The 16,555-nt window shown below is 39.5% G+C and overlaps 1 protein-coding gene across 2 annotated transcripts in view; it reads left to right on the forward strand.

Annotated features, from left to right (window-relative positions):
- olfm2a (olfactomedin 2a) overlaps positions 1–16,555 on the forward strand; it is an 82,758-nt gene that overhangs the window by 33,685 nt on the left and 32,518 nt on the right. The window contains exon 1 of one of the 2 annotated variants that reach the window (XM_077496142.1): positions 7,058–7,409. The exons of the other annotated variant lie outside the window; for it this stretch is intronic. Within the exon in view, the coding sequence (XP_077352268.1) occupies positions 7,266–7,409 (144 nt within the window). The 5' untranslated portion in view covers positions 7,058–7,265. Of the gene's footprint in view, positions 1–7,057; positions 7,410–16,555 lie in introns of those variants that run through there. 2 annotated transcript variants of the gene reach the window in all.

Genomic DNA, 16,555 nt, shown 5'->3' on the forward strand with positions numbered 1-16,555 from the left:
GTGCTCGAGTGCTGCCGTTGCTGCAGTTGGTGCACATTTTCATCATTCTGTCGGGATTAAAAATGCACTTTATAGATGAAACGTGCCTCAAGGCTGCTGCAAAGTAGCTCATTTTCCTCTGCTCGTGTTATAACCTGGAGGCACTCTTTTTAAATCTTAAAAAAAAAGAAAAAAAAAAAAGGCGTGTGTGCATGATATCGCACCAGAGCATTGTACATATATTGCAAATGTGGGTCAAAGGATTTAAACATTTAAAATGGGAGCACTGAAAATACAATGAGATGCTTTGTTATACCTGATTCCACCAATAGGAATTAATAGAAAGGTAATGCATCGGTTTTTAAATATTATTGTTAAAATTGCATATCAAATAAAGTATTGGCAAAACAATCATTATCATTCTAATATTGAGACGGTGTTGTCAGCATTGAACGAATGTAACTAATAAAGTAAGTTGTAATCTATGTAGTTACTTTGGAAATTAAATGACTATAGTAACTAAGTTACATTTAAAATAAGTAATCAGGATTTTTTTTTAAGTAACTGTGGCAAAACTGTTGGTCATGGAGAGTAACTAACTAGTAAGTATAACACAAAGTGTTCTGTCCATAAGTGTGCGTCAAATGATTGCCACAACAGTGCCTCTGGTTGTTTTTCCTCAGATGTGGTGGTTTCCTGTCGATAAAATTAGAGGCACCAGAGATGGCTGCTTTTTTCACAGATCATATTTATCAGCTCAAAAGTTTTAAGTTCAAACATTTCAGTTGCTCAATTCAAAAGCAAAAGAGTGAATGCATTATTTAAACATCCTTCTCAAAGGGACAATTTCTAGCTAATTTAAAATGATTTTTTCATTTATTTTTTTTAAGGAATTCTAACTACAGTATTCTAATTTCTTGAGATAGTGAGGAAGAAGCGGTTCAGAAACTGGATTGATGGATATATATTGGGCTTTACATGATCAAGATTTTTCGATCGATCATCAATCGGCAGTCAATGACTGACAAATATGATTAGCAATCACCGATATTGGTAAGAAGAGAGAGCAATATATCCAAGGCTTGAAGGCTTTTTTTTTTTTTTGAGGAGCGTATTTGCTATTCAATGACATCATTTGAGGAGCAACTCTGTATTATTGAGGAGCAACTTTTTGCGGATTCATCCTGTTTTTTTTTTTGTTTTTTTTTGTTTTTTAAATTAAACAAATCTACAATTCCTGTTAATGAAATTCACATTGTGCATAGCAGTAAACTATTTTCTTATATAGAAACAGTTTCCTTGGGGCACTTCCAAACACAAATACCTGCATTTCAGTTTTAACTTAGCATTTTTCATATCAAAAACATAAGGCCGCCAAAGGCATTAAAAGCCTTTTATGCAACAATATTTGAGTTGAGGTTCAAATGTTTCATTTTCTGCAAAACATCGTACAATGATATTCGAACAGCAACATTGAACAAAAGAGAAATTCAAATTATGTCCAGGCTGCACAGGGTGTTTTCATTGATTTTTGTGAATATTTATTTATGCCACGTACCGGTAAATGTCTTCCATTACTCCATAATAACATATGTCACATTTTGGGTAAGTACTGGCCCCAAATTGCCAATGACTAGAATGAAAGGCTATCTTAACACAGACGGTGGAGGAATAATATACATGTTAGCGCTGTTACATTTGAAGTGACAACAAAGGCACCCGCGATCTTTTCACAGATAGTTTGGTAGTTTGAGCATGTCAACTGAATGCTAAACAAATAAATATCAGACATACAGCTAACTTTTAGCTGCCCACATCAAGTACAGTCATGAAGATGATGGTGGCACCGTCTTGGTGATACGTTGCAAATGTTTATTTGCTTTGTCAAGGTTGAGTGTGTGTTTGTTAACTTGGTGATTTTAATGTGTGTTTATGCTTTACTAATCATTTGAATGTTTGTTTTGTTTTTCTGGTATTTAAAAATCTTTTATATTTATTCAGCAGTCAATCTGTCCACCATTCTGACTCATGCCCACTGAACCATTCCCACAAAAAGCGAAAACCCACATATAATTGACGTCAAAGAAAATGCATGGGGTAAATAAAAAAAAAATATATATACAATTATTAAAACAAAAATGCTGAAAAACATGAAATAAAACATGTACAGTTATGTCTTATTACTGAACTAAGTTTTCCAAGACATTGTTCATGATAATTTATTGAGATGCACTTGTACAGTATGAAGGCGAGCTCACGTTGTGCAATTCGCTTTCTACGATTTGTAACACTCACGCAAGGGTAAAAAGATGTTTTTAGAGCACCAAATTGAATACTTCAATAACAACTGTCTGATACAATTACAGGGCTATTTGCTTTACAGAGAAAGCCTGATGCATGTTATGGAGACTTTGTTGTCTCATTGCACATTAAATTTGCATTTCCCCTCTTGTCATTAATTATATCCTTTTATTGTAGCACAAAAAAACAACAACAACAGCAACATACGATCTCAGTCATATTCCAAAATGTGTTAGTTTATATGCATTGGAGATTCCTCCCTTTTGAAGATCATGTAAGAGATAACGACACAACTAGATGAAGCCAAGATGCACGCTAATGACGCTTTTTTTTAAATCATTGTCACATGGGCTGAGAGAGCGAGTGGTTCGGCGTGAGGAGGTAAAATCCACAAAAAGTCAGAACAAAAGGCTGAAAATTGGAGATAATGGCAACGGAACAAGCAGAGAATAGACAATTATTAAAGGTGAACTTAAATGGCTGCGAAAATTCATCCAGAATGAAATGAAAGTGAGCTTTATCTGCTTGATGAAGATTGTCAGATTTCATTAAATGAGCCAGACGGAGTGTCAGGAGTTGTGTCTATCTGTAAAATGAACCCACTCTGAAGTTTTAATCTACCTTCAAATATATTTTTCATAGTGCCCCAAAGAAGCAATTAGCTGTGTAAATAAAAAATGGAGAGCTGTGTAATCCTGCAAACAAGCGGGGAGAGAATAAAACACACGCGGGGAAAACAACCGCCTTGGCAGAGGTAATTAATCTGTAAATTATCCAGCGTGCTCTCTGTGCCAAAGGTTCAATTATCTGAGATAGTGATTTTCTCTCCTCTTGGCCTAATATACTTCTCCTGGCATCTTCAATGAGGAGGCAAAATACAAGTCGAAATTCATGTTTGAGTCTCTGCTGCCACCCAGTGAGTGAATAGAAGGAGAAAATATTTGCATGAGTGTGATTTACTGTTGAACGGGCTAGTTTGGCGGTAAGCATGCAGTACAGATAAAGTGAGTGAAAAGATTTTTTTTTTTTCTATTATAGTGTACAGGTGTTGTAATTCCTGGCTTTTCTATCGTATTTGTGTGGATTTTGCATTTTACAAGCGTGACACTAAACAAGGCTGCCACATGCCCCCCTTCATCTCCTTCATGCACTGCCTCGAGGTGACAGCTACCTGCCAACAACCACGTTTGTTCTTGATGAGCTTGGAGAAGGCGTGCAGCGCCGCCTCTAGCCACACGGGGGCACTCTTGCACTCTGGCTTTAGATTAGGTTAGCCTGCAGGTGAGCTGAGGAGTGCTGACATTTTTTTTTAAGTGTCTCTTGTCATGTGACAGGGACACCCCGAAGGCACTCATATCACTCACATGGTGTGACAGGTGGGGCTGGGGGGCCGAATACCGAATAGGTGGGCCAATGAATTAGTCAGCTCAGCCTGGGCCAGGAAGGGAGATGACCTGACGCTTTTATTTTAGAGAGCCAGCTTCTTCTTGCACCATTAGACTTGCTGCTTCTTTCCAGAAAATGACACCGTTGTCAGTGATGGGGTGACATCCCATAACACACACGCGCACACGCACTACAACCCTGGGGAAATTTGCAACCCGCTGTCCATTTGATAGTAGCATGTATTAAAATATAACTATTGACATAGCCCTTACCTCTTCACACTTTCTACAAACAAGGCAAGATAAAAAAAATAAGTTGTTTTTTTTTTTTTGTTTTTTTTTTTTTTAGAAATACAGTGTACTGTCAAAACTACTACTACTAAGGAAATAAAACACACACACAAACATTATCTTGCTTATATATATATATATATATATATATATATATATATATATATATATATATATATATATATATATATATATATATATATATATATATTCCCCCCCACGGTCATTGATTAGAATGTTATTGTGTCATATGTGTCATCAACACAAGCCATACTTATGAAAGTCTGTGCAAGCATGCAATAAAGGCAGGTGAAACAAAATAACACAAAATAAATGAATAAATATAAGTAGGTAAGTATATACTTAAACAAAAAATAATAAAGTAACACAAGAAGGAGGTAAATAAATAAGTAAATAAGTTCAGGTCCATAAAATAACAAATGAAAAAAACACACACAGACACACACACAAAAGGTAACAATTGTGCTTATGTGATTTTCCCAAACTCAAATGTATGTAACCTATTTCCACTCATTTTACTCCATTAATTAAAAACCACACATGCACGCACACACACACATGCACACAAGTGGGAGCTTGTAAAAGTGCTGTAAAGTGTGTAATACAGATTGAATATATAAAGAACTTTACAACAGAAATGTAGAACAATAACAAATATCAATATCAAACTTAACTGCTTTGTGGAAACATGCCATAGTGACAATTCAGTGTTGTCCAATCAGCAAAGAGCACCACATCTATCTCCAGCCTGTACAAGCAAATTGTTCCATCGCCCTACAAAAAGGGGTCACCCCAATGACATCGTGCTGCAAAGTATGACGCTGAGGTTGCCAAACAATACCGTAGGGAACTAGATTGATAGTTGAACAATCTCAATTACTTAAACAATTAACTATTAATCATTAAAATGCTTTTGGCTTTCGGGTTTTAAATTCAGTTTAACGTTGTTGAAAGCAAAATGCATTGTGCACAATGTGTTCTGCTACCTACAAAATCGTAAAAGATAAATCAAATAAAAATGATGTTTTTAATGTTACGTCTGACGTGTGGTTGTGGACCCAAACGCAGGGAAGCAGGGCGCAGACAGAGGGGAGACAAGAGCCTAAATACACACACTAATTGACACAACGAGACACACTTGGGCAAGACACGAGCGGCAGAGGGTGCTGATTGGTTGACACATGAGGAAGGGCAGGCCAAAACACAGGTGGACATAATGCTTGACAAGACTAGGGAGGCACACAAGGACAACAAAACAAAATACAGATCATGACTAAAACTTAAAGAAACATGAGGATAATGACTAAACCCAAACTAAACCATGCAGAACCATGACAAGAGTAAAAATAAAAAACTAACCAAAACCCAACCCAAACCATGACATTTAATAAATCTTTTGGCCGCTTAAAATGAACGGACAGGCAACAATTAATTGGAGAACTAAACTAAAATTTTCATTGTGCCCTGAGGCTACTTCAATTGCAGTTTAGTCATACTATACGGTTGCAAACACATTTTATTTTTGTAATATATTAAGCACAAAGAAAACAGAAATCTGACAATATTCACTGTTGAGAGTCTGAAATCAGAGGGCTTGACTATTTTAAGTTAAAAATGCCTCTCAACTAACAACTGATTATCAATATAGTGGTCAATGTCGATTAATTCAATATTCGATTAGTTGTCGATTAGCCCCCTCTAGTGTTGACCAATCAGGCGACACCTATATTGGCCCGCTACAACTGGTACCGTACAGACAAGGTGCTGAAAAGTATGACATGTAAGTTGGATATTTAGGAATTGCTCCAATGGAAATGAAGAAAAAAAACATAAAAAACTGAACTACGAGATGAAAACATTCAGGTTTACATGGAGCCTCAAACCAAATGAAAATGCTTCGTATAAAGACCGAATCCAAATGGAATTTCACTGAGATTCACAGAGGAGCAATGTTCATTTTGCCAAACTGATGAAAAGTACGTTTTCTATTCTATTCTAATTCTATCTATATCTATATAATTCTTATGGGATATCCCTTGATGTGCTAGTAGTGGTATTTCCAGCGGTAATGGAAATATACACCATGGTAAGAATTCCCCGGTATATAAATCACGTTTACATGGATCTGTGCATGTCACACATCTGTAAAACAGCTGTTCACATGTAAATGCTGGAATGGAAAAGATCAGATTAAATGTAAACAGTTTATCTGACATCTTCAATCAGGATGATTTCATACCAAATAAATAAAAAGTCTGCATGTAGAGCAGCTACAGATTGCGCGTCCAATCAGATCGCTGTGTCATTATCCCCTAGGCTATGCTGCTTACAGTCACCAGGGGGCCCATTTGCACGATATCAGGGAATTTCTGGGATATCCTATCCTATAACGCATTACTCATTATTTGGCATTACATTCCCCATTTTGCCTGGAGTGACAGCATATCTCAACATTCACTAGTTTGCTGGGCTGCAAGCTGAAGCCATGACGGGATCAGCTATCAATTTGACATCAAGCAGCAATTTCATCTCCGCCGCCGTTGAAGCGTTCATGCCAATCAGATGTTCAGACATTCTCAGAGCATCAACAGGACAGACGGCTGCTGACAAATGAGTCGTCACGATGCCGGCTGACGGACGAGGCGACAGCAACATCTGTGTTACGAGCCGCCCGTTTGACGGACCACCTGCTGATGTCCCGAACCGCCAACCGCCGGCAACCTTTCAAAACATCCTCCTGCATCGATCCGGTCTTGACAGGAGTCGATGCTGCCAGCAAGTCACAAGGCACGCATCAGCTTTGTGAAATGCGCCATACACTTTGATGTCCACCTCTCTAATATGGACACACACACACACACACATCAGGTTGTGAGTCATAAAAAGAACAGAGAAATGTCAGCGAGAGCCGAACGGGAAGGAGTGGATATGAGCCGTTTGGGAGGGGATGAGATGTGAGGCAGCCAATGTGCTGCTTTGAATCTGGAGGGGTGAGGGAGGGAGGCGGTGAAGAAGGGGATGTGTGTGTGTGTGGGTGTGTGTGAGTGTGTGTGTGTGTGTGGGGGGGGGGGGGGGGGGGGCTCAGGATGTCATTCCGAGAGGGAGGATTCCAGCGTGATGCTGCTCTCCTCTAACAGGTCTCAGCAAGCGGCAAGTCGGGTGACCACGTCAGCTGGCTGATCAGCTCGGAAACGCAACTGGCCGGAGGGGAGTGGAGCGGGCTTGAGAGAAGAGAAGGGTCTAGGGTGGGCTGCAGGGCCATCCGGGGACCTCCCGTCGGAGGCAAACATGAGCGTTCCCATGTTAAAGATCGGGGCGGTGCTCAGCACCATGGCCATGGTGACCAACTGGATGTCTCAGACTCTTCCGTCGCTGGTGGGACTCAACGGGACCGCCATCTCCAGAGGGGGCACCTCCGAGAGGATCGTTAGTGTGGGTATCACTTACTTTTGGGGGGGTTGCAAGTGGGAGAAAGTGCGTGTTGTGCTGCTCCGAGGGTTGATGGTGGAGACATGAATGCCAGAGCATTGTTTTGACTCAGAGTCATCCTTCTTGATAACGATGCAGCTGTTAATGATGAGTGATGGTGAAAACAGCGGCTGGACATGGTGGTGATTGTATGTTTTATGATGCGTGCGTGAGAGTGTGTGTCTGTCACTTTGAGAGAGATACTGATGCCATCTGTCAGTCAGCAACGGTGGGACGCAAGCGGCGTTCACGGGGGATGCGAGAGACGACGATTGGGGAATGTTCAAATGCATCTTCTCTGTAAGGCAGATGGTCACTCATGACTTGTGCTTCTGCTCTTTTTCAGATTGTTTTTCTTCCCCTTTATTCGTTGCCAAAGTGCTTGCTTGTGTGGAACAAAATAGGAAGCCGTTATCACGTTAACTTTTCATGTGAAGTATCACTGCATAAAAACGGAACTGAATTGACCTGAAATGACCAGAAATTAAGATGGAATAGATAATGTATGAATGACTTGAAATTTGAATTGAACCAAAATAAAAGAACATCAAATGAACTGAATAAAACTGAACAGAACTTGACAAGAGGAGTCTCAAAATTTGAATAAATTGAGTTGACCAGCAGGACTGAACCAGTCTAGATGAGGTGAATTGAACTAATAAATCTTAAACTTACTGAATTAAAAACTGGAACTTAAGTGACCATCTGAATCATACGATGATCCTCAGAAGTAAACACAACAAATAAAATCAAGTCAGCAGAATTATACGGAACCCCTAAGGTGACATCGTCGAAAAAAAACAACAACTTTGCGTTGCCTCACAAAGATTGCGTTCTACGGAGCCCCTAAGGTGACATGGTAGAAAAAAACAACAACTTTGCGTTCCCTCGCAAAACATTTTGCGTTCTCTCGCAAAGATTGCGTTCCCTCACAAAGATTGTGACAACTTTGCAAGGGAACGCAAAGTTGTTTTTTTCGCCTACCATGTCACCTTAGGTGCTCCGTAAACACTTCCGGGTCATCTTCCATGTGACCAAAAGCGACAACATGAAACAAAGCAGTGGGAAAGCTTTCCCAAAGCGACTAGGATGGAGCATGTATTTTCCCACTGCTTTATTTACACGTCGCTTTTGGTCACATGGAAGATGACCCGGGAGTGTTTACGGTGCACCCAAGGTGACATGGTAGGCGAAAAAAACAACAACTTTGCGTTGCCTCGCAAAACAACTTTGCGTTTTCTCGCAAAGATTGTGTTCTTCGCAATCTTTGCGAGAGAACGCAAAGTTTTTTGCGTGTGAACGCAGTTATTTTTTCTTTCTACTATGTCACCTGAGGGGCTCCATAGAATTAAGCTAACTTGGATTACAACATGAATGAAACAAACTGATTTAACCAATCTCCACATTACAGAATTAAATCAAATGGAACCTAACGAGAACTGAACTTGAACTGGCTCGACCAGATGTGATGTGACTCAAATCAAATCAAATTAAATGAAACACAAGTAAATCAAAAGTAGAGTCAAGTGCATTAAACAAAATCAAACCAAATCTGACTAAATTGAATGGGTAGGAACTCAATAGAATATAATTTAACAGAAGTAAAATCAGAAATAGTTCAAATCAAAGTGAATGCAAGACAAGTGACTCAAATACATCAAAACAAAATTAATTGAATTAAATTAAACAAAATGGAACTAAACCAAACATCACTGACCAAACATCACTGACCAAACCAAATGCACCAAAATTAAGATTGTGAACCAACCAAGTTGAATGCTGTGGAATTTAACTCAATCGTGCACAATTAAAGTGAATCAAAAGTGAAATAAATTCAATTTGATCTTAATTTTGTGCTCAGAAGTCAATGTCATTGAACTGAATCAGCTGAACTGGACCAAATTGCATTGAGAAGACCAAACCAAATTTGAATTTAAATTCAAATGCAATTGAATTGAAACTGGAATGACCAGAACAGAGTAAAATAAAAATAAAAAATAATAATAAAATAAACTAATAATAATAATAATAATAATAATAATAATAATAATAATAATAATAAGTGGAACACCTGCGATTGGCTGGCAACCAGTCCAGGGTGTACCCCTGCCTAAAGCCCAAAGCCAGCTGAGATAGGCTCCAGCACCCCCGACAACCCTTGTGAGAAATAAGCGCTCAAGACGATGGATGGATGGATAACTGAAACAGACTTTAAACAAATAAAACAAAAATTGGAGCTATCCAACAAAACTGAACAGTAGTAAATCAGTTGAAATAAAATGAATGTAAACACAATGCAAGTAAATCAAATAAAATCAATCCATCAAACCAAACCAAAATGTGATCCAACCGACCTGAACTAAACCAAATAAACTGGAATTTAACTGACTGTGATTAGTGATTATGATTATGTCGACTCACAAATGAACTGGATTTGATTCAATCAGACTTAATTGACTAAAAGCGAAACAAATCAAATCAACTCCAATTACAGCAAATGTCGCAGAAGTAAAACAATTTATATGAACTGAATTTTTAAATCAGCTCAATGTTGAATACGTTAAATTATGTCCTTGTCATCGATTAAGAAGAGTCAAAGTGTTCAATGACAATTCTGGGGGGTTGTTCATTTATATACCATTAAAAATGCACAAACTTGAACTTATCACCTATGCTGATGGGCGCCGTGAGACAATGATTAATCAACACCATTAAGTTAAGTGAATTAATTTGCCATTTTCTGATATTCCTGATTGATGATCTTTCATCCTGAGCACGTTTTCAAATGGCCCCTCGCCCGATACGGCAAATGCAGCGTTCTATTCAAATGATGGAAGGAATTGAACGTCCCGAGAGATGTGAGGCCATCTGGATATGAAGTGTATGCGTAAGTGTGTGTGTGTGTGTCTATTTTTGTTGGTTTAACCACGTCTTCTGAGTATGTTTGTCTTAAGGGGGTGTAAGGTCCATCTGTTTGGAGAGGACTTTCATATTTAATCATGTTTTAGTCAAAAGCGCAGTCGTAAGGTTGAAGAAACACACAACAAAGCCTGAAGTCCTTTTAACTTTTTTGTTGAAACACGTCTCAGCAGGCTATTTGCAGGAAAACGCCAATGTAAAGGTGCTCCGAGTGTGAGCAAGGTTTGAATTATTTACACCACTAAATTCTGGAAATCCTGCCCAACTTCCACATTTTCCTTCGGGGTGGGCGCCCTGCTTAATCCATCCAGTTCACTTATCTCGCTTGCAGTCGAGAGAGAGAGAGTGAGAGATGAAATATAACTCGGAATTCTGACTGAGACGTGTGGCTGAAGTCATCTATTTTGCATTTCAAAGAGAGAGGCGGCATAAAAATATACATGGTTATTAGGAGAGATTTTATTTCCGGTATTGTGCCGGCGCCTTTCATCAGCGTTTGATCAAAACCGAGAGGCCGGTTTGATGGCGCCTTGAACGGCTAGCATATGTGATGGCAGATAATCTCCCCCTCATAAAGAACAAAAGTTGAAGGTAAACGCCTCGTCAGGTCCCATCACGATTAGCGAGACGTTTCCCGGCCATGACTAGGCCATCGTGACTCACAGGCGTGTTTGGTGCTCTTATCAAAGGCGACATAGCAACGCTCTTGTGACACCAAAGTGCCAGCCAGCACGCCGCTGGCGACCGAGTGTCTCCTGCTCGCCCTTTAGCACCCGCGTCCTACATTCGCTCGAGTTCAGCGTCTGGTCCGCTTGTTTTCGGTGCTTTCCCCCTTTCAAACCGACTCATCTTGAGGAGACGGGTGAACGGCTTGATGTCAGGAAATGAAAGGCTGCCTGTAGCTTGTGCACATCTGGATAGTGCAAAAGTGTGTTTCCTTAATGAGAGCGAAAAGCCCTGAAAGTCTTAACACTGACACGGAACTTGGAGATTGGCAGGCAGGAGCAACTGACTCACTTTTTTACTACAAGAGATTCCTTTTAAACACTGCTCATGATTGTGACAGTATGTGTGTGTTGGCCAAAGAAAACACAACAGAAACAACATCCGTCCATCCATCCATTTTCTTGACCGCTTACTCCTCACAAGGGACGTGGGGTCTCAGCTGGCATTGGGCAGTAGGCGGGGTACACCCTTAACTGGTTGCCAGCCAATCGCAGGGAACACACAGACGAACAACCAACCAGCTGGAGTGCTGTGTTGAGTGATATCAGTGGCTCAGGCTGGAGTTGGTTGCTTCTGAATTTCGCACACAGGAAAAACCCTGCCAGCAGTCCTCCAGGCAACACCCACTTTGAGCGCCGATTTCAAATCTTAGTGAGGGGTGCAGCAAGACTCTGACTTCCTGTTGAGTTACTCTTTATCAATTATCCGGCCTGATTGTGAGTTTACTTGGTTATAATTACATGGCCCATTTTTACCACTACAGCACACAGTTAGCTAGCAAGCTAGCTATGCCAACTCCTCGAAAATGGCACAATATTTCAGAACAGCTGGGTATCACTATTTAATGTCAAGTATCATTTCATTTTTGGTTATTCAGGCTAGCATAATATCTATGATATAACTAACAGGAATATGTGTTCAATGTATGTCGTGTGAGCCAAAAAATGACATCACCGCCATCTTTAAGAAACTGCTGACTTTTCCTGAAGTGTCTCTTTTATGTGGGCCTACAAATTTACACAACATGGAATGAGGAGCTGGGACGCAGGGGTTAAACCTGCCGCCCATCCGCCAGGCAAGAATTGTCCCTGGGTAGCTCGCAAGCTAGCTGGTGGCTAGCACCTCTCATCAAGGCATGGAATGTACGGTGGGATGTAGACGACAGAGGATTTAAGAGGATATCGTTTTGTGTTTTGGAATGTGTGTGCATAAAAATGATACAGTATGTGGTATTTGATTTACAGTTGAGTGGGGTGCGGTTTCAGCCAACCAGCATGCTTGATATTTCACAATTTTGAAGCATCGTTTTATATACTTGGTAAAAAAAAAATAAAAAAATATATATAAAAAATGTAAACATTTGAATTTGGCAGTGTTGTTAACAACACTCTTCTCTATGTTATGTCAAATTTACAAGCCATTTTTATTTTCACTTTACAAGAGCTTAGATCATCTTAATTAAATAGATAACCTAATAAGAAAGCTGGAATAGTAATCAGCCGAGTGCAGACCTCCAAGGCTCATTTGATTGCTTATTTGTCTATTGCTCAGCTGGCTACTTATTTTTCATGGAGGATGGCCATCCACATTATAAGAAAGCAAATGGTGACAAGGGAAAGCACATCTCTTCATTTGCACTAAAATTGAAAATAATACCTTTGACACGCATGCAGTGAAATCCTGCAAATGCTATTTACTTAACTAGATAATTAAGATTTAAAAAATATTGCAACTCATTTATATATCAGGATAGATTAATAACTATTTATTTTTTTAAAGGTCGAAAAAATACAGTAGACAAAATGATCATTTCCATTTCATGGTATTTTATTCAGCATTATTAGGGAAGTTTGACAATAAAGCCTTAAATCCTTTGATATTCAGAAATATGAATATTCATTGAGTAGGGAATCCTCTTTAAAGTCACTTCTGTATAAACATACTACAGACAACGAGAGTGACTGAGTTACTGCAATAAAAACCACCGTATACTCTGCATCTCGATTATTAGAATCAAATAAAAATCTTTACTCATGCCTCAATGGGGAAATGCCAGTTTTACAGCATTACAGCGTTTTACAGCAAAATGGAAGGCAGCAGCACATAAAGAACACAACATCAAAACTCAAAGTCCAATTATTGGAACAAGATTAGCTTCCAGACTGTCATCAATCACCTTCATTGCATTGCCCTCCCAGATCAGCTTTTCAATCAATTACAGTATTTACACTACAACCAATAAATGTGAAACCCAGCTTCAAAATGTTTTGCGACTTTAAATACTGTAACTAAGAAACTTATTTAGAAGTAAACATATATCTACACTTGAAAGAAAGGTAATTGTGAGCCGAGATGCATCTTCATTCAGTGGAATAAAAAAGATCTCCACAGTGTGTAAATGTAAATAAAAGAATCTTCAGTGAATCACTGATCTTTTTTTACCCCATCAACTCTATAGCATACTCACCATACTCTGTGTGTGTGTATGAGATAATGTGAATACATTAACTTCTAGACCTGCGTGTGTGTTATCTTCAATGAAAAAAGCTCTGAGGCGGCCGACAGAATGGATTATTTTTTATTTTATTTTTTAACAACATACCAATCAAAACGTGATTGAGGTCAGTGTAGCGCTTTCCGTCATGCGCTGTAAACTTTTACATCTACTGGGCAGCCCAATAAAGCAAATTGTGTTGATCGATTATAGGCCGTTGATTAAATACTGCTGCAGATTTTATAGGAGCAGCTTTGCGGCAATTTACAGCCCTCACTTGGAATTTATAGAAATCAAACACATGTCATGGATTGAAACAAGTAGCCATGTTGTCACTGGTGAACATCATGGCAACCAGGGACAGGCATAATCAATTACAGGATTGTATTTGATGATCAAGAATTTGGTACATGGTGGAGAATTGATTGATAGCTACTAACAGAGGCAGAGGTGTGAACTAGTTTGCAGTCTGGGAAATTGGGAGCTAAACCCACACTTTGAAATACAGCACTGATAAGGAAATAGGAGTTCAGAACATGAAGACGACTGCTTTGGCACAATTCCTCTGGAGACACCAGGACAGAACTATGACAGACAGAGAGAGAGAGAGAGAGAGAGAGAGAGAGAGAGAGAGAGAGATGGGAAAACTTGCCACTGTGACTTTCAGCACTGACTTGAGATACAAGTTGAATGTTTGCAACTCCAAACCCTTGTATGTCAAATCCTCATTTGCCCAATGAAATTAATAGAAATGCCATGAATCCTTTACAGATAAAAAAAAAAAAATGCATTGTTTTTTATGAGGAAAATAACTATAATATTTACTATATAAAACATAAATCAATAACATAATTCACAGAATGTCGAGAAATAAGTACCGTAGTTTGCGCATCATGATTAATTTATTGCAACTTGGCCACCAGGGGGCAGCATAATACAGTCATGCAGACACCAATGAAGAACTACTGTGACTCAGTAAACTGCAGTAATGTTGGATAAAGATAAATGATAGATAAATGAGGATAAAGAAAATATCTTAGTATTGTTATATTGTATGTCTACCTGTGTTAATTCTCTGCTTGTGCTCATAAGTCAATGCTTAATGAGTGAAAATGCCGCAAAGATTGTTACGTTGGATGTTCTATAGCGTTTTGCTTCATGTGTTAGCATTAAGCTAGCAGGAGGCAAAGCTATGTGTTTATGCACAATTCAATTCAGAGTAGTTTGTTGTTTAGTTTGACAGTAAACTTAACTGAGTGGCATTAAATGCCTTCAAGCTCTGGTTCGAAGAACTAGCTGCCAAACTGCTGCTTGCTGTGAAGCGAGTTGAAATCACTGCCCATACAGCACTCACATCTTGAATTTCTGAATGCAAGTCAAAGCTCGTCGGGTCACTTGCATTCCATGGAACCACTCAATGTTAATGAATGCAAAGGCAGTGTTGATCGTGCATCGTGATACTGTTTGCAAGCTATTGCAGCGATATACTGTAGTAACGCATGACCTCACTCACACTGGCGCTCAAATGAACCATCAAATGTGTTCTAACAGTTTATCTAGTGTTTTTTGCCATGCTCCTCGCACCTCCTCTGCACAACACCAGCCCCCATCACCATCTTGTGCACAGCAAACAGCTGAGCGGACGCCAAGCGCCTGTCAGGCCCGTTGCCGCGGTAGCCGGCGCAGGCAGCTCCAGACCTTCTAAACCTGGACGCGGCGTCCGCCATCATTTGGCGTCATTAGTCTCACTAAGAGTTGGCCGACTGAGCTCCGAAACTGACTTGACAGCACATGTAGCGCATCTGTGCACCCCCTACGCCCTTTGGAACGAGTGAGCGCCAGATGGAAAGTTGGCATCACGGTGGGAGTGATGGAGTGGGGAGGTACGAGGATGCAGCGGTGTTTACCTCGGTTTGCACCTACAAAAGCGCCCCTTTTTTACGATTTGAAGCTTTATAGAGCCTTCGTTCATTACTTTTTTTTTTTTTTAGCACTTATGGTTAGAAAAAAATAATTTGGCAAAATACCGGCAAAGATAATGTAAAATGTGAGCACGCAAAACAACAGATACCTGTTCCACTGCTGCCAACTAGTGGCAGAATGTCAGACAAATTATTGTTATAAGACAAATTATTACTCGCACAAAGAAAAAAAAAGAAGTATTTCTTGTTTTCTTCATCAATTCTTACTGTGTTTGCTGCCACAAGATGGTGACAAGACCTTGGTAATTGGAAAGTAGTACAAAGTTTCATGTCAATTAAGTGAGTTGAAGTGCTACATCTTGAATGCTCAAAGATGTTTGTTGATTGAGAAGGAGTTATCCTGGGTTGTTTATTAAGAGAGTCTCCGCTACTTGTTTAGATTTTGCTCTGCTGGGTTGCCATTAAAAAGTTGTTGACTGGTCAAAAGTTGGACCTCCTGCATTGCTGCAGTTCTTTTTATTTATTATTTGTAGTAGTGGCTTAAACTGTTTCACAATATGATTGGCTTTGCTAGTCCAAACCAAAGTCTACAACTTTGTGACTTGACAGTGATATAACCAACTGGTGAGCGTGAAGCAGATGGCGCCGTGTTTAAGAACACCAACTGCTCTTTTCAAGATGCTCTTTGTGTGTGTGCATGCGTGTGTGTTTACATGTTTATCTGCTTGAGTTAGATTCCATTCCCACACCGGTATTGTCAAAAATTGGCATGTGGTTGTTTGTCTTACATATTTTTGAAGCAGAGTGAAGTTTCCACAATCCCTCTGAGAAGTTAGCTCGAAAGAAGAAGGTGATTTTGATTGGTCCCAGCCCTTTAACTAACTTTGCAGTTTTAAAACTGATAATAAGATTTTGAGCATACACTCCCTTCACTAATCCCTCCCTCACCTTGAGTCTCTTTTCAAAGCCACGCCCCTAACTGTCGCGCACAAGCGTGATTCTCAAACACGGCCAATCAGCCATACCACTAAGCATGCGATTATGAAGGT

Source organism: Festucalex cinctus, chromosome 1 (genome assembly GCF_051991245.1).
Source record: "Festucalex cinctus isolate MCC-2025b chromosome 1, RoL_Fcin_1.0, whole genome shotgun sequence".
Classification (NCBI taxonomy): Eukaryota; Metazoa; Chordata; class Actinopteri; order Syngnathiformes; family Syngnathidae; genus Festucalex; species Festucalex cinctus.